This window comes from Coloeus monedula (assembly GCF_965178545.1).
Source record: "Coloeus monedula genome assembly, chromosome: 24".
Lineage (NCBI taxonomy): Eukaryota > Metazoa > Chordata > Aves > Passeriformes > Corvidae > Coloeus > Coloeus monedula.
Genome location: NC_138804.1, coordinates 1,567,669 through 1,589,222, shown reverse-complemented (window position 1 = coordinate 1,589,222; position 21,554 = coordinate 1,567,669). Strand labels below are relative to the sequence as shown.

Below are 21,554 nucleotides of genomic sequence, written 5' to 3'. Positions count from 1 at the left end.
ACAGGAGGACGAGCGGGAGCAGGAGGAGGAGGAGGAAGGCAGCGGCCATGCATCCCGCCGCGCCGGCCGGGGGCTGCCCGCGGGGGCGGCGCGGAGCCCCCCGCCCCCGGCCCGGCCGCTGAGCCGCGCACAAAAGGGGCGAGAGCGGCGGGGAAGGGGAACGGGAGGGCGGCCCCGAGGTGTGTGTGTGTGTGACCCACCCCGTCCCCAGCCCCGGTCCGCCCCGCATCGCCGCCGGTACCGGCCCCGCGCCTGCCCCGCCGCCCCCCGCCCCGCCATGGCCGGGCCGCCCGGTGGCGCGGAGCCGCCGCAGCCCGACACCGGCCGCCGCGAAAGTTAGTGCGAGCGGGGCCGGCAGCCGCAGCAGCAGCAGCAGCAGGAGGAGGAGGAGGAAGAAGAAGAAGCAGCAGCAGCGGCAACAGCCGCCTCCAGCCGCGGCTGCTCCCCGTCCCCCCCGTCGGCTCCCGGAGGCAACTCAGGGGATTCCATCCCGCTCCGTCCCTTTGCCATTTTTGGATGCGTTTTATAGCCTTTTTTTTTTTTTTCCTGGGGAGAAAGCGAAAAAAAAAAAGCGAAGACCCAGCAGCCTTCCTCCACTGCCGGACTCGGCGGCCGTGCCGCCACCACCGCACACCCACCAGCTGGATTTTGGGGGTTCCGCCACTCCCGGTGGCACCGGGCGAGGTGACGGCAGCAACAATGCCATCATGTTTTTGAGACAGGAAACCTCCGAGTTTGCCCTGAATGAAGAACTTCCTGTGTTTAAAGTTGTATGAATATCCGCTGACAAGCTCAGTTCAAATGAAAACACGAGAGTCAGGGGGAGAGGCTAATTCGGACCAGCTGGACTTCCACGGCGCTCGGAGCTGGGCAGAAAACGCGCGGAGCCGCTCGCCACTGCCAGCCGGCAGCGGCTGGGACAAGCAGTGCCTTTGTTAGTAAAGAAGGACGGACGGGATAATTTAAGAGCTTCAAACTCTTCCGCCGTCTCTGTCGCGAACCACTTGGAATATTTTACCGAAGCTGTTGGATTTTGGATGATCCGCTGATGGATGGGGTTTTTTAGGGGGGCCCGGGGGATGAGATGGGTTGTTTCACAGCTCGGGACCGCTGGTCGGGCTGCTGAGCCGGCGTGGTGCTGCCGGTCCCCCCTCCCATCCCCGTAGTGTCACTTTGGGATCAGAGGCCGCCCCGGCAGGTTTGGGACCTGCTGGCCATGTGATGCTTCCTGCCGTGGTAGGCCAAAGGTTGCCGGGGTGGTTCCGTCATCCATAAGGACGAGAGTATGGGCAAACCACTGAGCCGGCCAGACTGTTTACGGCAGAACCGCACTTGCCTGGGGAAGGGCGAGGATGAGGATGGCTATATAGAGGATTGCTACGTGCCCCAGAGATCGATATACGACACGATGAGGATTAACGAGCAAATCGATCAGGGATCGAAGCTCAACCAGCTCTCCAAGAGCACCCTCGGCAAGGGGGATGGCAGCACCATATCCAGCAACGGGACTCTAGGAGCTGCCAACGTCTTCGAGTCCAGGCCGCCGGAACCCAAGAAGCTGGATGAGCGAGTCATCTTCGACCAGCTGAAGCTCAGCAGCGATGTCTCCAAGCCGGCGCCGGCTCCGCCAAAGAGGCGACCGAACCCCGAGAAGAAGGAGAACGTCAACCGGCGCTCGTGGAAGTCCTTCATGCCACCCAACTTCACCGAGTTTGCGGAAAGGATGGGGGCTTCGCTGAGCGAGGTGTCGGAGGCGGGTGCCTCCAACCCTTCCCTGCGGGATAAGCGGGATTCCAGTGCCATGCTTGCCGAGCAGCCAGGCCAGCCCGACCACGGCGAGCCCATGTCCGAGTCTCTCACCTTGGAGCACGTCTCCAAGTCATCTGGCACGGCAGAGGCTCTGGCAGCCAAGCAGTTCGGTGCTGATGGCTACGGTGGTCCCCGGGACGAGCGCCAGGCCCTGCTGAACGCCGGGGACAGCCGTGTCAGGGACCTGGCCAGGGCCCGCCGGCTCCCCAGTGCCACCTGGCCACGAGCCAGGAAGAATTTCATCAGGGGAAGCTTCAGCGATGGGCACCAGGAGACCCTGGAGGCCTCCGAGTCGGACTCTACAGTGGAGAACGTCAACCTCTCTCCGTGCCTTAGTGAGGAGCTGCTGGATACGGGACTGGATATTCTCATCACCTCCAATCTCAGGGAGAAAACGGAGTCTGAGCTGAGATTTGAGGAGGACGAGCGCTGGGTGATGATGGAGGAGTGGGAGGAGGCGACGCTGTCAGAGAGAGGAAAGGCTGTTCTGGTGGCAGAGGAGAAGAGGAGCTGTTGCTTGGCAGATATTTCTGAAGAAAAGGAACAATCCGCTGCTCCAGAGGATGGCTCTGCCCCCAGCCCGGAGACCTCCCGGCCCTGCACATCCCCGGGGGGTGCTGGCAGCACGTGCTGCACGGAGGATGCGGCGGTGCAATGTGAGGTGGAGGACTTTGCTCCGGTTTTGGAGCGCTCAGCCAGCCCCACAGGCCCCGAGCTGTCCGACACGGACTCGGTGCAGATGTTCCTGGAGCTGGAAGAGCAGTGCCTGAACGAGGACGGGGGTGATGGGGCTGTCCCCGGCTGCCTGGAGGTTCAGATGTCCCCGATGGACTCGGAGGGGCTGGACCCAGATTCGGCCAAACTGGCCGGGTTGGTGGTTGAAGGGGGTCAGCACAGGGCCCCCTTGGACATCAGCGCCTCGGACTCTGCTGTTGTGTCAGATCTGGAGGACTTCGATGTCACCTGCAGCTCGCAGGTGCTGAGCACGCTGGAGCCCTTGACAGAGCCCTTCTCAGAAAGGGACACCTTGGCTGTCACCCCGACGGACTCGGACGGAGGGGCCTCCCCCAGCCCCGTTGCCATGGCAGGGCTGGGGTCCCTCCTGGAGTGCTCCCCAGCGCTGGTGGGGGAGGTTGATCCTGACCCACTCGTGGACCCGGAGTTTGTGGCTGGTGGGATGCCCTGTCCTGGCACAGGGGCACATCCAGCTGCTGGGCTGGGGGGAGATGGTTACCCCAGCGCTCCGGAGGGGTGGGGTGAAGATAACCAAGACTTGCTTCCCGAGGTGACCTGTCCTGGCCGAGTGTCCCCCTGCCAGCCCCCAGCTCCGGCCACAGCGATGGAGGAGCTGGGGTCCCTCCCACTGCACGGCCAGGCTGGCGTTGAGGGCGTGGATCCATTCAGGACCCATCACCTTCTGCCTGGAAGGACTGAGGTTGCCAGCTGGGATGTCCCAGAACTGGTTTCTGAGGATGAAGCCACAGATTTGGGATCAGGGAGTGGAGCTGAGGGCTGGACTCATCCAGCAGAGAGTGGGGATGTTTGCTGTGGTTCTCTGCTGCCTTTCCACGCCGGCTCTGCATCAGAGCCAGGCTCCGAGGCTCCGACAACATTCCCGGTGCCTGTTGAGGACCTCCCATGGGAAGTGATTTCCCTGGGCCAGGGCCTGGCTCTGGAAGGGACTGCCCACCAAGAGGGGTGCCCTGTGGAGGTGGCTGTCACATGTGGGGGGACATCAGCAGCCACCCTGCGGCCAGGAGATGTGGACTTGCTGTTTGCCCCTGGCTGGGAGGTCCCATGTCCTGCCAGCCCAGCTGCCCCTGAAGAGCTTCCTGACACATTGTCCATCGCAGGGCCTGCCATTCCATGGGATTTTGGGGAGCTTTCTGCTCCAACCCACCCACTTTCACCAGGAGGTGTGGCTGTCCCGGAGCCCCAGGCTCAGGGGACACCACCAGCTGCCGGGGATCCCATCATGGATGCTGAGGAACCTCCAGGAGAAACCACCACTGCCATGCCCTTGATGGTGGAGGAGCTTCTGGAAGCCCCACCACCCTTTGCTGACGTGCCTGTTGCCACTGTGCCACCACCAGCAGCCGAGCCACTCGTCTCGGGTGCCGGGGACCTCGGTGGTGACCCCATGCCATTGGTGGTGGCCTTGGGGGATACAGATGACTTTGCCATCATGGTTGTGCCGCCCATCCTGGAGCACCTGCCCGAGGAAGCGCTGGCTTTGGAGGATGACCCCGTTGCGAGTGCACCTGCAGCAGGGGCGGCACCTTGGGAGGGTCCCCCTGGTGCCTTGCCACCCTTCCCAGAGGGTCCCGCCACCCCAGAGCTGCGGGGGACGCGCTCTGCCACAGCAGCCAGGGCACAAACCCTCCCCAGGGCTGTGTTGAGGGGCAGCCTCCGTCCCCACAGCTGTGGGGGTGCCCTGTCCCTGTGCCCCGGCGAGGGAGAGGGGACACCGGGCGCGGAGGGACCCCTCGGCGCCGCTCTCATGGCAGAAGGGCCCCCTGCTCTCCCAGATGGATTCGTTCCAGATAACGAGGTATTTGTTGCTCGGGCTCCCGCAGCCGGGGCTTCAGGCGCAGAATTCGCTTTATTTTGCACTCCAGGGCTGGGTGGGAGGTGGGAGCCCACTCAGTAACGCACGATCTGGGCTTCCAAACAGCCTTCTCCCTCCCGAGATCGGCTTGGATTTGGCAGGCAAAAAGTTTTTGGGCTGGGAGAGGGGGAATTGTGGGGTTGTGTAAGTAAGGGAGGCAAAAGACTCTGGCTGCTCGATGACCTGAAATGTTGACTTACACTTTTTTGGCTTATTAAAGTACATTATGGTCACTCAGATGGAAATCACAGGCTTCAGAAAAACCTTCTCGCTGGCTCCTGGCGGGGAGTTCCCATCTTTGAAGCAGAAAGTATGTCAGGAAAGAGAAACCTGTAAAATGAATTAAGCACAAGCAATTCCTGTCCCGTGCAGTCATCGCTGTCTGCAGCTTTTTCTGTGAGCATTGAGGTGCTGAGGCTCAGAAGGTGCCTGGGAAGGGGCTCAGATTCTCTCTGGTGTTCAGGGATTTGTGTTTCTCGTGGCTCTTGCCTGGAGAGACCTCGGTGCTGGAGTTCCCACAGCCGAGCGCTGATTTCCTGCCATCTGGATTAGGAGAAATATCACTAAGGAGACATCAGAAGTTAGTCAGCACCAAAAATCCCGATTTGGTGGCGATTACTCATCCTTTGGGCTGTACCACCCCGTTGAGAAACGCACGTGGAGGGGCTTGGAGAGGTGGTTTCACATGGGGGGTCCATGTGAGCACAGGCTGGGACACCCAGAGGGGACCTGGGTGAGGGAAAAGCCATTGGGTTCTTGCCATAGCTGTCTGTTCCCTGAAATTCAGTGGTGGGCTCCTTATTTTAGGTTCAGCACCTTTGATTTTTCACCCCACAAACCTTCCCCTTTGCTCCAAGCGTTCCTGGAGTCGCTGGTCCTTCCCGGAGCTCCGCATCCGGCAGCGATGGGGTTAAGGGAGATGAGGGAAGCAGAAAGCTTTGGGATGCTTTGGGAAGCCTTCCTGGGAGTGAGGAGGAGGCAGAGGTGTGGTGGAGCAGATGTCCTGCCTGCCTGTCTGTCCAGCTCTTCCCCAGGGCAGGACACCTCGCTCCACGGCTTCGAGGGTAGTCGTTAAATATTTGTTTCCAAGCTGAGTCACGGTGAGGTTAATGAGCTAAATCGCTGGAACCTTTCATGAGCAAAGGAAAACAAGGGTGTTGGACACGCTCCCCCCCAGGCTGTTGCTGGGATTATTTTTGTCAGGATCCTCAGGGAGCATCGGGCTCTCGGGCTGGCTGATACCTGTGTTGCAGGTACCCCTGGTTGGATCAGCTGGCCTTTCCCACAGGGCTCCCTCCCTGCCTGGCTCCTTTGGAGTTTGTTTTGCAGTCCATGGAGAGCTCGGACCAGCCCGGCGTGCCAGGCTTATCAGCCTGATCCTTTTGTGGGTTTGGCTCTTCTAGCCAGCAGCTCCATATATAAACAGGAACAGGAGAGCAGCCCGGGAATCGGCGATTCCAAGGCACCGTTTATTCCTTATAACCGTGGCAGAATTCTCCCTGAGCAAACGGCTCTGGACAGTGTCTGCCAGCTCACCCTTCACTCCTGTCCTGGAGGGACCTCCCTGCCCTCCGGCTGCTGAGCTCTGCTGGGAAGAAGTAGCTTTTTTTCCCTTTGGAAATGAGGCAGGGAAAGTCAGAGCAGCGCCTCTTGCTCGGGCTGGGAGCTGTGCCTGTGTGTTTTGGGGGATTTTGGTGGTTTCGGGGGGGTTTTGCCTCGTGCTCCTCCAGAGCAAAGCGATTGCTGGGCGCAGAGAGCCGTGTCCTCCCCGAACCACTGCTCTGCTGGGGGAGATCTTGCATCCGAGTGGGAATTTTTCAGTGCAGGCTGTGTCCGTGCATTCTCAGGCACAGGGAGCAGGTGGCTGGCTGCCATCCCCTCTGCTTCCCAACTGGAAAATGTTCCAAAAGGGCCAAGGGCTCCGCTCCTGCCCAGCTCTGGGTGTGGGGTGACCTGTGCTCTGCATGGGCTCATGGGCCAGGGGAGCAGAGTAAGCCAGGAAGGAATCTGCTCCCTGTTTTGGGGGCTTTTGGGGCACTTGCTGTGGGGACAGGGCAGGCTTGTCCCTTGGGGCTGGTGGGGAAGGAGCAGAGAGGGAGGGCAGCGCGTGGTTCCAGCAGATCCCCAGCTCTGATAAAGAGCATTTATCTCCTCCGGAGAAACAGGATTCTCCCTGCTGCCTCTCCTGACAATGGGGAGCTTCATTCGCTCTCCTCCCCCTTCGCTATCAAATCTTTTTTGGTTTAGAAAGCTTTTCCCCACAGGATTCCCAGGCAGGACCGTGCCAAATCCGTGGTAAACGACTCGCACATTAATTGCCTATTGCCTTTGTCTTTCGAAATACAGCGAGCTCCTCGCTGCCTGTAATTTCGTGGTTAACAAAACTCATATGATGTCAGGTCTCCGTTCTCAATAGCTTCACTGTGAGAATTGCTTGGGGTTTTTCCCCAGGAGCGTTGTTCCCCAATCTGATGGCGAGTCAGAGCTGATGCTCTCATTTCTTCCTCAGTTTTCTCTCTTTACCTCACTCCAGTGCTTGGAAAAATGGGATTTGGCTGCTTAAAAGCAGAGGTGGGTGTGGATAGACCCTGAGTTGTGCTCCACACCGGCAGATTCCTGTGACATCTGTGTCACTGGGTCAAGGCGAGGGAGGAGTTTAGACAAACTTGCACAATTCCAATAAAACCAGTGCGAGTGGCTACTGCATCTTCCCTGCAGAGGAAAGCCTCTTGTATCCATGGAATGACTGAGGGGCTGGAAGAGCAGCTCACAGCTTGTCAATCACCTTTTCTCTCCCACCCTTTCCATCCCCAGCAATTCCAGAAGGAGCAAGTGGATCCCCTCCAGCTAAAACTGCAGCAAGTCAATGGAGTTGGTCAGGGACTCATCCAAAGCGCCGGGAAAAACTGTGACGTGCAAGGGCTGGAGCACGACATGGAAGAAATCAACACCCGCTGGAACACCCTCAACAAGAAGGTGGGAGCATGGGCAGGGGCTGTCCCTGGTTCCTCTGGCATCTGGGCGAAGGAGGGGGTCACGGGCAGGGAGCTGAGGCTCCAGTGCCGGTGCCTGACGCTGCAGTGGGGTTGTTTTTGGGGTTCAGGTGGCCCAGCGAGTGGCTCAGCTGCAGGAGGCCCTGCTGCACTGTGGGAAGTTCCAGGATGCCCTGGAGCCGCTGCTGAGCTGGCTGGCAGACACCGAGGAGCTCATCTCCAACCAGAAACCTCCCTCTGCCGAGTACAAGGTGGTGAAAGCCCAGATCCAAGAGCAGAAGGTGAGCTCGGTGGGAGGGAGGGAGGGTGGGAGGGGGACCTCAGGACAGCCAGATAACATTTTGGGGGGCCAGCTGGGATGTCCACGCTTCTTTCCTGGTGGATCTCAGTTCCTCTCATCCCAGTGTGATGAACGCTTTGCCCACACTCAATGATCTCCATGGCCTAAATCACCTAAGTCCCTTCATTGTCCCCGCTGCCCCTTGAAGTCGGCCGCTGGTTTTGCTGGTCGGCCGTGTTTTTCCAACCCTGAGTTTTGCTTTGTGCCAGTGATTCTGCTGTGTCAGGAGTGAGCTGCTGGTGGTGCAGGGCCTGGTTTGGGTGTTTGGACAAAGGGAATGTTACAAAGTGTGAGAGCGGGCCCGAGGTGTGCCGGTGTTTGCTGAGATAACAGCCCGGGGTCGGCGCCTGCCCTGCGGAGCGGGCGGGGGGAAGGCCGAGTGTGGTCATGGGGAAATATTTCAGAAATGAATTCTTACCCAGGCTTGGGTTGAGGTTGGAAGAGGAAATGTGTTTCAAGTGGAAGTTAAAAGCTTGATAAGTTGGAGGGGGTTGGCGGGGGAGACTCGGGAAACTCTTCAAGCACAGGAGTGGTTTGGGTCTTGAGTGGTGTAAAAGAGGGAAGGGGGAAGGGCAAAGGAAGGAAAAGGGGAAAGGGAAAAGGAAAGAGGAGAGGAAAAAGGGAATAGAATAGGGGAAGAAAAAAGGGAAAGGAAAGGGGAAAAGAAAAAGGAAAAGGGAGTGGAGTGGAATGGAATGGAATGGAATAGGATAGGATAGGATAGAATAGAATAGAATAGAATAGAATAGAATAGAATAGAATAGAATAGAATAGAATAGAATAGAATAGGAGTAGAATAGATAAAATGAAAGTTCAGTTGGAAGAGACCTACAATGGTCACCCTGCCCAGCTGCCTGACCGCTTCAGGGCTGCCCAAATCGAAGCATGTGACTATTATAATGTAATATAATACAACAATATAATACAACTCTCTAATTTTTTGAACTGGTTTAGAAGGCAGAGCCGTCCCCCCGGGCTGGGCCTGGTCTCAGCCCAGTGCTGGCGCTGGTTCTGAGCCACAATTAGAGATCTGACCTCTCCAAGGGCTGGATTTGGTTCTGCTGCCCCAATCTGGTAACCTTCCCCTTTCCTTTGTCTCCCCAAAGCTGCTCCAGCGCCTCCTGGACGATCGCAAAGCCACGGTGGAGATGATCCAGGCGGAGGGCGACAGGATCGCGCAGTCGGCCGAGCCCGCGGATCGGGACAAGATCGTGGGGCAGCTGGAGAGCCTGGCACGGCGCTGGGAAGGGCTGCTGGGCAGGGCAGCTGCCAGGTGAGAGGGACTGGGAGTGGCTCATGCCGCAAGTCACGGTGCCCCGGAGCCAGGGGTGACAACATTCGGGAAGCTGGCGGAGCTTTCGGTGCAGGTACATCCTGGAAACATGGAAACAGCTGGAAAACACGAGGAATCAAAGGCTGATAGCAGTGGTTTACAATGGCAGGGAAGAGCTGAGATTAAATAATTTCCCTGCAGGGGAGGGATGTTATTTTTATTCCTGTAAGCTTTAACGTTTAGCAGCATCCTGTTGACACCTTTCTGCTGCCAGAATCTTGTTTGTGAGTTACTTATTTCTACCTAAGCCGATGTTCGAGGTTATGAAGTCACTTCTGAAGGCCAGATTTGGCCCTGTCAGTGTTTCTAATCATTGCCAACAAGCTGGACTGTCCATCCAGGGTCCAGCCAGGACTGTCCATCCAGGACTGCCTTTAACCAGAAGCTCTGAAAGACCGAGAGCCTGGCCACAAGCTGAGGGATCATCCAAGATAGGGATGGAAGAAAAGGGAGTTGGAACTAAATGGTCTTTAAGGTCCCTTCCATCAAAAAGCTGCACTACAGGGGAGCCTTTCTGCCACCTTCCCAGGGAGATAAACTGGATCCTAAAGGCACAGCTGCAGGAAAAGCTCATTTTGCAGTTCCTCCACATTGATTTTTGTCTTTGCCTTTGTAGCTTGCCTGACAATGGTGCCTCACCTTGCTCTGGGCAGGGCTGCTTTGGTTCCCCTCTTCCAAATACCTGAAGCTGCTTCCCATGCCTGGCTCCAGCTGGGAGCTGCTCCTTGGTGTTTTCGTTGACTCAAAGAATCACAGACTGGTTTTGTTTGGAAGGGACCTTAAAAACCATCTTGTTCCCACCCCTGGCTGTGAGCAGGGACACCTTCCAGTCAGGTTGCTCCAGGCCCCATCCAACCTGGCCTTGGACACTTAATTCCTTCTAATTTTATGATTACTTTTTATAGGCAGAAGCAGCTGGAGGATATCTTGGTGCTGGCAAAGCAGTTCCACGAGACCACGGAGCCCGTGTCCGACTGGCTGTCGGTGACGGAGAAGAAACTGGCCAACTCCGAGCCCATTGGCACCCAGACTGCCAAAATCCAGCAGCAGATCAGCCGCCACAAGGTAGGGCCTGTGCAGGAACAGGATGGAGGTGGTTGGAGTCAGGTCCCGCTCCAGTGGTGGTTTCCACCCCAGCCGGAGGGGTTTTGGCACAAACAAGGATTGGAGGAGTTATCCAGACTGTTTTATGTACAGAGAAGGCTGCAAGCCCTGACCCACTGGCGTGGGTAAACATTAAACTGATGTCCTTGCACCTCCCAGCACACTTGGATAGAAAAAACATTCCCATCCATGTGTTTCTTTTTAATTTTGGCTCAGTTTGCCCGTTCAGGGGCGGCTTTTGTGTCTCCTCCATTCTTTCAGTTGCGTTCATTGTCGTGTTTCCCCCCTTTTTACGTTGCGTTTCTTTTATTTTCCCCATTCTTCACTCATTTTTTGTTGTATTTTTTGTTTCTTTTCCCCCCTTCCTGTTGTCCATTTTACCCTCCCCGCCATTCAGGCTCTTGAGGAAGAGATACAGAGCCATGCTGCCGACGTGTCTCGGGCGCTGGGGGTCGGGCAGTCGCTGTCCTCCCTGAGCTGTGCCGCCGAGCAGAGGCTGCTGGCTGAGAAATTAGAGGCTCTGCAGAGCCGCTACGGCGAGGTCCGGGAGCGGTGCGGCCGCAAGGCAGCACTGCTGGACCAGGCTCTGGCCAACGCCAGGCTTTTTGGGGAGGAGGAGGTGGAAGTGCTCAACTGGCTGGCTGAGGTGGAGGACAAGCTGGGCTCAGTGTCCATAAAGGATTACAAACGGGACGTCCTGCAGAAGCAGCATGCCGACCAGCTGGTATTTTCTGTTTTTATTTCCGTGTTTGTGTTGTTGGTTTTGTTGCATTTGTCTGGTTCTGTTTATGTTTCTGGCCTGGCTTTAGTTTTGCGAAGCTTGTTCTGCTGCTGGGTCTCTCTGAGGCTTGGAGAGGAGTGTAAAGGGATTTTGTGTGTTATAAACAACTGTTGGGCCCCCCCCCACTCCCAAAAAATGGGTTTCTCAAGACGGGGAAACTTCAAATGGTTCGTTTGCTTTGTGAGCAGTGTCTGAGCCAGCTTGGCCACCCTGTGCCTTTGAAAAGCTGGATGCTGTTTCCAAAACTGAGAGCTGGAAAAGCCTGGTGGGTTTTTGGAGCTGGGCTGGCCACCAAGGAAGCCTCTGCTTCCGCTCCCTGGGGCTGGGCAGGCTCTTTTCTGTCTAATCCAAGTCCTTTGGTGACACAGGTCCAATGGGTTGGGTTGGGTTTGCTCTAAAATTTCAGCCTTTGGGTCCCAAAAATCCCAAAAATTCCCATAGCAGGATGACTGGACAGTTTTCAGATGGGTTGTGCACCCTTCCTGTGCTCAGCAGGGAAGCTCATGCTCTCCAGAGCATCTCTGGCTGGCAGGACACAGGGACCTGCCCACAGCAGGATAACCCAAATTTGCCTTTTCCTTCAGGCTTTGAATGAGGAAATTGTGAACAGGAAGAAGAACGTGGACCAAGCCATCAGAAATGGACAAGCTCTCCTGAAGCAAACCACAGGTAACGCAGAGGAGATCCTGGCACTCTCTGGGAGATGTGGGAGGTCTGGGAATCCATCCTCAGCATGCTCTTCCTTGGGATGTCCATGCTCTGTTGGGTGGAGGCTTTTCTCCCTCAGCTCTTCATTTCCTTTTGGAGACTCCCAAAGTAGCTGGTTTGCATCCAGACTTCACTCTGGAGCACTCCAGCTCAGGATTTGCTTGGTCCCAAATCCCAGCCTCACAGCGGGTGATTCCCACTGCTGCCGTGGGGATGCTCAGTGCTGAGGGAGGCTTTTCTCACTGCAGCCAGCTGCAAAATCACACGGAAAAGAGGTTAAAAATACCCCCAGCTCTCTCCTAATATTGCTTTCCCAGACTGAGCAGTTGTGGCTGTTGCCACGTGGGTGTGAGTTTATGTTTATGAGTGGGAAGAGAGGTCGGGGCGCTGCGCTTCCTTCAGATGTGGTGTGCTTGGAGCAGCTGTACAGCCCCGTGTCCTTGTGGGAGCTGTGGAGCAGGAAGAGTGATTACAAAGGATTTGGCAGGCAGCTCCGTGTCCTCTTGGAAAGAGCAGCAAGGGGTGAACTGACCCTTTTTTCTTAGAGCTGGGGCTTGTTGCTGAGAACTGAGTTGGGGTGGCTTTGGGGCTTTGCAGCACACTCGCAATCCCATCCCATCCCAGGGACAAGGTGGGTGTTGCATTGGTGGAAAATGTCAGCTCTGAGTAAAACCAGGCTGAAGTTGCATTAATACAAAGCAAAGTGAGGCTGGAATTCGCTGGTTAAAAGGTGGACAGAGAAGTGGCTCCTGAAGCCTCCTGGGGTGGCTCCTGAAGCCTCCAGAGCCCAGCATCATTTTCTGAGACCCCCCTGCCATGTAGCCCTGGGAGAGGGGCCCTGGGACAATTTTCCCCTTGCTGCTGTCCCGCAGGGGAGGAGGTGCTGCTGATCCAGGAGAAGCTGGACGGAATCAAGACCCGCTACTCCGACATCACCGCCGCCAGCTCCAAGGCCCTGCGCACGCTGGAGCAGGCCCGGCAGCTGGCCACCAAATTCCAGTCCACCCACGAGGAGCTCACTGGATGGATGAGCAAGGTGGAGGACGAGCTGGCCTCCAGCGGGGCACAATCCCCCGCCGGCGAGCAGATTCCCCAATTCCAGCAGCGGCAAAAGGTGGGAGAGCAGCACCACGGGATGGGGGCGTGAGGGTGGTTTGTTCTCTGCTTTGGGGAGGAGCTGGGGAGGACACACATCCATGGGTGCCGTCCCCAGGAGCTGAAGAAGGAGGTGATGGAGCACAGGCTCGTCCTGGACACGGTGAACGAGGTGAGCCGGGCTCTGCTGGAGCTGGTGCCCTGGAGAGCCCGCGAGGGACTGGACAAGCTGGTGTCGGACACCAACGAGCGCTACAAGGTGGTCAGTGACACCATCAAGCAGAGGGTGGAAGAAATCGATGCTGCTATCCAGAGGTCTCAGCAGGTGATTGAACAACCCCTGCAGGGTTTTCTTGGGGAGCGGCGGGGCACTGCTCGTCACACAGGGCCATGGCAGTGGGAGGGATGGCGAGCTCAGCCAGCCAGCCAGGAAGGCCAAATCCCATCGGGAATGCCAAGGAATGGACCCCAGCAGCAGCGTGTGGCAGCAGGGGTGGTGGCTGACCCGTCCTGGTGTGTGTTTTTGGGATGGGATAACTCCGGAGCAGCACCGTGTTGTCCCGCCTGTGAACTGCTGCCTGCAGGGGGATGGAGATGGTGTCAAACTGGTGACAGGTGACTGTCAAAGCTGGGAAAACATCATCCCCTGCTGTGGGAGCACAAAGACTTGTTCCAGGCCAACAATCCTCCCCAAAAAGGCTTGTCCTGCATGGACTGGAGGCCGTGGAGTGCTGGGAATACCATGGAGTCCGTGCTCCGTGGAGCGAGGGAAATGCTCCTGTTTATAGGGATGTCCCTTCCCCTGCAGGCAGGGAAGGTGTCAGGAGAGGTGGCTGCTCCAGCCTGCCCCAAAACCAGCTGCAGGAGCCACGAGGGCAGTGTGGAGTCAGGAACCCGAGCCCCACCCCGGTGTCCCCTTCTCCTCCACATGCCAGGGCGAGGCGTTTGTCCCCGGGTCCCACCAGGTCCCTGTGTGATTCCCACTGTCCCCAGCCCTGTGTGTGCTCCATCACTGACCACTGCCCCTCCTCTCCCCCGTGCCAGTACGAGCAGGCAGCTGACGCAGAGCTGGCCTGGGTGGCCGAGACCAAGCGGAAGCTGATGGCTCTGGGTCCCATCCGCCTGGAGCAGGACCAGACAACGGCTCAGCTGCAGGTGCAGAAGGTCTGTGACCACTCTTCACTCCCTGAGGGGTTGGGTGGGGTGGGCAGCAAGGAGGGATGGTCCAGTTTGGGTGCACTTGTCCTTGGGGTGTATAAAGAGGAAAAAAGAACAAAGGAAAAAATTGCTCTGAATCCTCCAAGTGTTGGGATTCCCAAGGAAAAAAGCTTCCTCTCTGTTTGCATTGGAGCAATTCAGGGCTTGATGGGTGCTCTGCTTTGGTCTCCCTTGGGAGAGCTGCTCCCTTGGAAGCCTTTCCCTGTGGCCACTGCAGTGAGCTCTGCCGGGCTCTCACCGGCACTGGCAGCAGGAAGGGTTTAGAGAAATGAATATATTGATTAATGAGGGTGGTTTCCATTTGCTTTTTGCTCATTGTTTCCCTGCAGTGAGGGACTCCACAGATCCCTCCCAGCAGCCAGACATGGAACAAAGAGGTGCTGGAGGGGTTGGGGGGTTTTTTTTCCTCTATATATCTTTGGGATGAGCTCATGCCTGAAAGAATGTGCACTTTAAATAAACGGCCCTTTCCTTCCCTTTGCTGGGGCAATCAGAGCAGCACGTGGGCTTATTGGGTTTAAAATTAAAGCAAAAAAAGGGAAAATAAGGCAGTGTTTTAAGAGAGGGAGGACTGAACCGTTGAATATTGAGTTAAATTGAGCTCAGCTTCCCGCTGTTAATCTCATGGACCTTGGGAATGGCAAAGTTATTGGTGGATGCAGCTCTGGAGAGCATCATTTTGTGTTCACTGACAAAGGGATGATGGAGCTTTTCCTCCATTGGGGACCTTGGGTGTGGATTATACCTCATTTTAAGAGCTGTTTTCAGGTCTTTGAAAGAGAGAGGTTGGTGTAGATGAGGAAAACAGGCAGGAATCTGCATTCCCAGCCACATTTTCAGCTCGCCACAGGACGCTTGCGCCAGGTTTTGCGGGGTCTCTGTGGCAGGAGGGTGCCGGGAGAGGCTGGGGAGAGGTTGAGCTCAGCTCTGATTTCTCCCCTTCCTCTTCCTGCAGGCTTTTTCCATCGACATCATCCGGCACAAAGACTCCATGGATGAGCTGTTCAGCCAGCGCAACGAGATCTTCGGGACCTGCGGCGAGGAACAAAAAGCTGTTCTCCAGGTGAGCCCCCTGTGCCCTTCACTGCGACAGGGAGGGACAGAGAGGGGAGAGAGGCCAATCCCCAGCCCTTGCCCAGGCAGAAGGAGTTCAGAATTGCTCCATCTTCAGTAATTCCCACCAGCATTAGCAGAAATCTCTTTGCATTTATGACTCTCCTTTATTGCTGGTTTTTATTGCAAGGTTTGGGGATGGGGGAGCGGGAGATTCCCGAGGCTGCTTTAATTGGAATTACAGCATGGAAGGCCACCAAAGGCACCTCCTTCTCTTCCAGCTCGCAGCCTGGAGCTGGCCCTTTCCCTGGGCCCTTTTGCATCTCCTCCCTCCTTTTTTTTTAGGAGAAAACCGAGTCCCTGGTGCAGCAGTACGAGGCTGTGAGCCAGCTCAACTCGGAGCGCTACGCCCGCCTGGAGCGTGCCCAGGTCCTGGTCAACCAGTTTTGGGAGACCTACGAGGAGCTGAACCCATGGATTGAGGAGACCCAAGCCCTCATCTCCCAGCTGCCACCCCCAGCCATCGACCACGAGCAGCTCAAGCAGCAGCAGGATGACATGAGGGTAAGAGGATGCAGGGTTTTCCTCTCCTGCCTGTCAGTTCTGCCCTCAGCAGAGGGCAGGGGCAAGAGCACCTTTTTCTCCTGAATTTTCCTCTCTTTTTTGCCCCTATTCTGTCCTTTTTTGGGGAGCTTGCTTGTGTGGCACAAGCACGCCATGTGAAAACCATTTGTTGTGTTGGAGCACTCCTGACCAAAATTCAGCTTGCTCCCAAGGAAACCTGGCTGCCTTTGGATCTCCTTCCCGCTCGTGGCAGGAAAAAACCACTTTGTGCTTTTAGGGTAGAGGCTGCAAAGCAAAGAATTCCCAGTGGGGTCTCCCGTGGAGCTGTGGGGAGGGTCAGAGGCTGGGGAAGGACCCGTGCCAGGCGCTGTGCCACAGCCATGTTGGGAAGAGCCGAGTGCCATGTGCTTGGCAGATGCTGGGGCATGAAATCCAGGGTGTGAGTTCCTCCCAGATCCCATCACTGCTCTTGGAGTGCTGTTTGGAATAAATAGGCAGCGGCTCGCAGCAGATTTCTAAACAAATGTGGTTTTTTTTCCACACTCCCTCCCCCCCTCTATTCCCTAGCAACTGAGGGAGTCCATCGCTGAACACAAACCTCACATCGACAAGCTGCTGAAAATCGGGCCCCAGCTCAAGGACCTCAACCCTGAAGAAGGGGAGATGGTGCAGGAGAAATACTCCAGGGCTGAGGCCACGTATGCCAAAATCAAGGAGGAGGTTTGCCAGCGGGCCCTGGCGCTCGACGAGGCCTTCTCGCAGTCCACGCAGGTACGCCGGGGTGCCAGGGAGGTGAACCTTCCTCTCACAGCCCCGCCAGGGACAGCCACGTGCTTTGGAATGTGGCTTTATTCCCACTGGAAAACCCTTTATAGGGAATAACGTGGTCAGGCACCTCCGGGGTAGTTTCCTGCTGCTCGGTGGGAGCAGAGGAGAAGGCGTTCGAGGCTCCACGCAGTAAATAGGGTTGTAAATTTTTACGACCTCAATAATGATGCTGGTTCAAAGGGGCTGCTCTGGCATCCGCCCAAGGTTGGAAGGGCCCAGAGAGCCTCTTGAAAGAGCTTGAAGAGATAATTTCCAGTTCTGATAAGCTGTGAGCGCAGTGAGCAGCCATGGGATGCTTTGTATGGGAGAGGTAATGGATGTCTCCAGGGTCTGGGCATCTCCTGAGGAGGTGGGTGAGTGCAGGAGGAAAAATAGGAAGGGAAGGGCAGAGACTGGAGGTGCTGAAGTCTGGGAAGGGGGTGAAATTCCTGCTGCTGAGGGTTGATGACCCCCAGTTACGTTTCATTTCACCCCGTGTTACTGTAGCACAGTTGGCTTTTGTCACGTCCTGGGTGTTGATTTTCTTAATTCCTGTATTGTGTAGTCACTTCTCTTGGTTTGCACTTGTATTAACTCCGAGTTTTTCCCCCCCACCCCCACATTCCCCTCCCCTCTCATCTCTCACTCCCACTGTGGAATGTGTTGTCTGTGTGTGTTGCTGCCTGTGCCCGTCCTCCCCACATGGTCCCATTTCATTCTTGTGTTGACTGCGCCCCACCATTGCAGATTTCGGAGGTAAGCGAGTCCCCCCCCACCACAGACGTTCATTTACCCTCCCTGGCCTGGTTCTGTTTTACACCCAGACTTTCATTTCTGGTCCATGCACAGCTCAGCAGAACGTGCTTCAAAATTAACGCCGGGGGCGGGGTGGGGGGGGCTGGAATCACATTTTTTGGGATGGCTTTCGTTGCGTGGCCGCCTGGTCTCAGCTTCCGCTGGGAATGCTTCCTGCAGAGCGGAGGTTTTGCTTTTGGAAGGGGTCATGCTGCTCCAGCTGGATGTGCTGGTTTGCTCCTGCTTGTTGGCTGAGCCAGCCTGTCCTGATCAACTTTGCACCGAGAGCCTGGCCCATCTCTGCTGGGAGAGCCTGGGATTTGGTGGGCACCAGCACCAGTGCATTCCCAGTAGGAACTGGGAGGGGGACAAGAGCAGCCCCAGTGCTGAGCTGTCCTTCCCACCAGCAGAGATGGTTTGGGATCTTTAAGGCCAAAGTTGACTTCTCCTTAAAAAAACAACAATAAACCCTGCTGGACCCCCTCCCTCCTTCCCTCCCTGCCTCCCTCCCTCACTCCTGGCTTTCTGGTTCTGCTTGTGAGGCCGCAGCTCCATGGCAGCTCCTCCCCACCCGCGTGCAGCTCCCGCTGGTCCTGCCGGATGGGTTCCCACTGGCCCTGCACCACGTGGAGGTTCCCATCAGCACCAAACACACGGGCGCTTTTCCAGCAGCACTTTTTGCCTGGGTATTCCCTCAGCCAGCTTTGGGGTTCTGTGCCCAGCCACCAAAACCGAGACAGCAGCAAAAAAAGTGAATCTTTAGGGCTGAATCCAAGGCGCTGCTGTGTTTGGGTCACAGGTGCCGGGGGCAGCTCTGTGAGTGTCCGTGGGTGATCTGTGGGCTCTGCTGGAGCAGGGCACGTGTGAGCAGGAGGCTGCAGGGCTGGCATTGCTGCTGCAGGGCTGGCAATGCTGCTGCAGGGCTGGCATTGCTGCTGCTGCAGAGGTGGCATTCCTGCTGCTGCAGGGGTGGCATTGCTGCTGCTGCAGAGGTGACATTGCTGCTGCAGGGCTGGCATTGCTGCTGCTGCAGAGGTGGCATTGCTGCTGCTGCTGCAGAGGTGGCATTGCTGCTGCTGCTGCAGAGGTGGCATTGCTGCTGCAGAGGTGGCATTGCTGCTGCAGGGCTGGCACTGCTGCTGCCGCAGGCATTGTCCCCTCTCCGAGAGGAGCCGTGGGCTCAGCGCTCAGGGCCATGGCTCATGCTGGTGTCCCTGTGTCCCATCCCTCCTGCCCTAATGGGTCTGCTCCTCTCCAGTTCCACGACAAGATCGAGCCCATGCTGGAGACCCTGGAGAGCCTCTCCTCCCGCCTGCGGCTGCCGCCCCTCATCCCCGCCGAGGTCGACAAGATCCGGGAGTGCATCAGCGAGAACAAGAACTCCACGGTGGAGCTGGAGAAGCTGCAGCCCTCCTTCGAGGCCCTCAAACGCCGTGGGGAAGAGCTCATTGGCCGCTCCCAGGGAGCGGACAAGGACTTGGCAGCCAAAGGTATCTCTGGGTGGATTTAATTGTCCAGCTTCTCCCCCAAACCATGGCTCCATCGCTGCTAGGGAGGCTTTGATGTCCCAGGGGTTTATTTTGGAGGTTCTCCTGGCTTTAGGAGCAAGGATGAGTCCTCAGGTTGGATTTGGGAGGTTCTCCTGGCTGTAGGAGCAAGGATGAGTCCTCAGGATGGATTTGGGAGGTTCTCCTGGCTGTAGGAACAAGGATGAGTCCTCAGGATGGATTTGGGAGGTTCTCCTGGCTGTAGGAGCAAGGATGAGTCCTCAGGATGGATTTGGGAGGTTCTCCTGGCTGTAGGAACAAGGATGAGTCCTCAGGATGGATTTGGGAGGTTCTCCTGGCTGTAGGAACAAGGATGAGTCCTCAGGATGGATTTGGGAGGTTCTCGTGGCTGTAGGAACAAGGATGAGTCCTCAGGATGGATTTGGGAGGTTCTCGTGGCTGTAGGAGCAAGGATGAGTCCTCAGGATGGATTTGGGAGGTTCTCGTGGCTGTAGGAGCAAGGATGAGTCCTCAGGATGGATTTGGGAGGTTCTCCTGGCTGTAGGAACAAGGATGAGTCCTCAGGTTGGATTTGGGAGGTTCTCCTGGCTGTAGGAGCAAGGATGAGTCCTCAGGATGGATTTGAAGGGTTCTCCTGGCTGTAGGAGCAAGGATGAGTCCTCAGGAAGGATTTGAAGGGTTCTCCTGGCTGTAGGAACAAGGATGAGTCCTCAGGATGGATGTACCTGCTTCCATCTGGAGCAGACAGGGTGGCATCAGTCAGAGGAGAAGAAAAAGTACTTGTGGCTTCTCAGCCGAGCTGGCCTCTTGTTGGTGGCCCCTGGGACATGATTTGTTGGTGTTGATTCAGCGTCTAATGGAGGGGAGGGGACATCCCCCAGCACAAAAACCCCATCAGCACAATTGGCACTAATTGGCACCTTCCTTGGCAGCTCAACAGGCAGCTCACGGACGGAGTGAGCAGAGACTTCATGCTAGAGGTGGCCAGAACAGAGGTTTGTTGGAGGGAGAGTGTGTGGGCAAATTTGCCCTGAGCTTGCACATAAATAAAGGCTTTATTTCTGCAGGCTGGAGTTTCTCACATTCCTCAGCATCTCCCAGAGTTAATGCTCTGGTAGTCCTGGCCATCTTTAATTCCCCTCTGGATATTCTGTTGGCTGTTTCTGAGTGTTTTCAAAGTGCTTTTTGCGTTGTAAAAAGGTTCCCTTCTTCGCTGAGTGCTTTAATTTCCTTCCACAGTCATCCAGGACAAGTTGGATCAGATGGTTTTCTTCTGGGAAGACATCAAAGCTCGGACCGAGGAACGTGAAATGAAGTTCCTTGATGTCCTGGAGCTTGCAGAGAAGTTCTGGTACGACATGGCAGCGCTCCTGACAACCATCAAGGACACCCAGGACATTGTCCACGACCTGGAGAGCCCAGGCATTGACCCCTCCATCATCAAGCAGCAGGTGGAAGCAGCAGAGGTGAGGCCCATGGGGCGTTGCTCAGTCTGGAGCTTGTCCACCCTCAGTTTATCCATTAAACTGGGAAGATCTGAGATCATGACCGTGGCCAGAGGTGGCTGTAAATCAGATTTGTAGGTGGTCAGTCAGATTATAAAGAGTTCTTTCCATCTCAGTTTGGAGCTGCAGGGAAAAAACCAGAAGTGGATTCCACACACCCTTCACCTTAAATCACATTATCTGCTGCTGCTCTGGGAAGCCCACGGAGCTCTGTGTAGTCAGAGCTCTGTGCCCACTTGCTTGGAGTGATGTGGAAGCTTGCGTGGCTCTGCTCCCAGCCCGAGCCAGAGGCTGTCTGGCGTGGGAAGAGTATATTTAGCTTTTGGTCAGACCAGAGATAAGTGCTTGGATTTGTGTGCCGCTGGTTGCTTCAAGGAAGTGGCAAAACCCGCTTCAGGTGGGTTGGAGTTGGCTCAGGCCTTGAGGAGCAGGGATGTTTCTTTATGCTTTGCTAAGTTTAGCCTTGCTGCTCCCTTTTCCTTCAGGCTTTGCACCTTTTGAGCCTCAAAACCCTCACTCCTGTATTGACAAAATGCTCCTGTCAACAGCATGTCTCCTACAAACATCATCTTCAGCCCAGGCAGTTCAGGCTCACAGCTAAATACAGATGTTCTTATTTTAGTCCCAGAGGTGGCAGCAGACCAGGGTGGTGGTGCCAGAATTGGCCACCTGCTCTCTGTGTCACCTGCTCCTGGGGTTTGGAGTTGGGCTCTTGGCCAAGGTGCAGGACACTGGGGCAGGAAGGGCCCTTCCTTCTTCATCCCTCCTGTTCACGGGGCAGTTTTGGAAGAGGATTTGATCAGAAAGGTTTTTCTTCTGTGGCTGTGCCTCTGCAGACTATCAAGGAGGAGACAGACGGGTTGCACGAAGAGTTGGAGTTCATCCGCCTCCTCGGGACCGATCTCATCTTTGCCTGTGGCGAGACTGAGAAGCCAGAAGTGAAGAAGAGCATTGATGAGGTAGGGAGAGCCAGCAGCTTCCCCTGCAGATAAAATGAGGTGGGAGCAAGCAGGAGCTCTGGTTGAAGAGCCTAACGAGTTCTGTGGGCAATCCCGCGTTCCGCAGATGAACAACGCGTGGGAAAACCTAAACAAAATGTGGAAGGAGAGGCTGGAAAAGCTGGAGGAGGCCATGCAGTCGGCTGTGCAGTACCAAGATACACTCCAAGTAAGAGGCAGGGCTGCTGGTGCGGGGTGGGTGGACCTTGGGAGCGCCACTGTGAATCCTCTCCCTGGAGTTGTGCTGGGATTTGCACTTCCTTAAGGCAGGAAACCTCTCTGAGGGAGCCCGAGCTCAACCACCAGCTCTGAGGGGGAGCAGATATTTGATTGCA

The 21,554-nt window shown here is 56.3% G+C and overlaps 1 protein-coding gene across 9 annotated transcripts in view; it reads left to right on the top strand.

Annotated features, from left to right (window-relative positions):
- MACF1 (microtubule actin crosslinking factor 1) overlaps window positions 1-21,554 on the top strand; it is a 131,738-nt gene that overhangs the window by 91,468 nt on the left and 18,716 nt on the right. For all 9 annotated transcript variants that reach the window (XM_082296582.1, XM_082296577.1, XM_082296581.1 and 6 more), the window contains exons 58-73: window positions 7,232-7,393; window positions 7,521-7,691; window positions 8,857-9,023; window positions 9,989-10,148; window positions 10,585-10,911; window positions 11,553-11,637; window positions 12,549-12,790; window positions 12,890-13,096; window positions 13,816-13,935; window positions 14,945-15,052; window positions 15,388-15,606; window positions 16,174-16,377; window positions 18,467-18,698; window positions 19,956-20,182; window positions 21,058-21,180; window positions 21,287-21,388. In XM_082296582.1, the coding sequence (XP_082152708.1) occupies window positions 7,232-7,393; window positions 7,521-7,691; window positions 8,857-9,023; window positions 9,989-10,148; window positions 10,585-10,911; window positions 11,553-11,637; window positions 12,549-12,790; window positions 12,890-13,096; window positions 13,816-13,935; window positions 14,945-15,052; window positions 15,388-15,606; window positions 16,174-16,377; window positions 18,467-18,698; window positions 19,956-20,182; window positions 21,058-21,180; window positions 21,287-21,388 (2,856 nt within the window). The remainder of the gene's footprint in view (window positions 1-7,231; window positions 7,394-7,520; window positions 7,692-8,856; window positions 9,024-9,988; window positions 10,149-10,584; window positions 10,912-11,552; window positions 11,638-12,548; window positions 12,791-12,889; window positions 13,097-13,815; window positions 13,936-14,944; window positions 15,053-15,387; window positions 15,607-16,173; window positions 16,378-18,466; window positions 18,699-19,955; window positions 20,183-21,057; window positions 21,181-21,286; window positions 21,389-21,554) is intronic.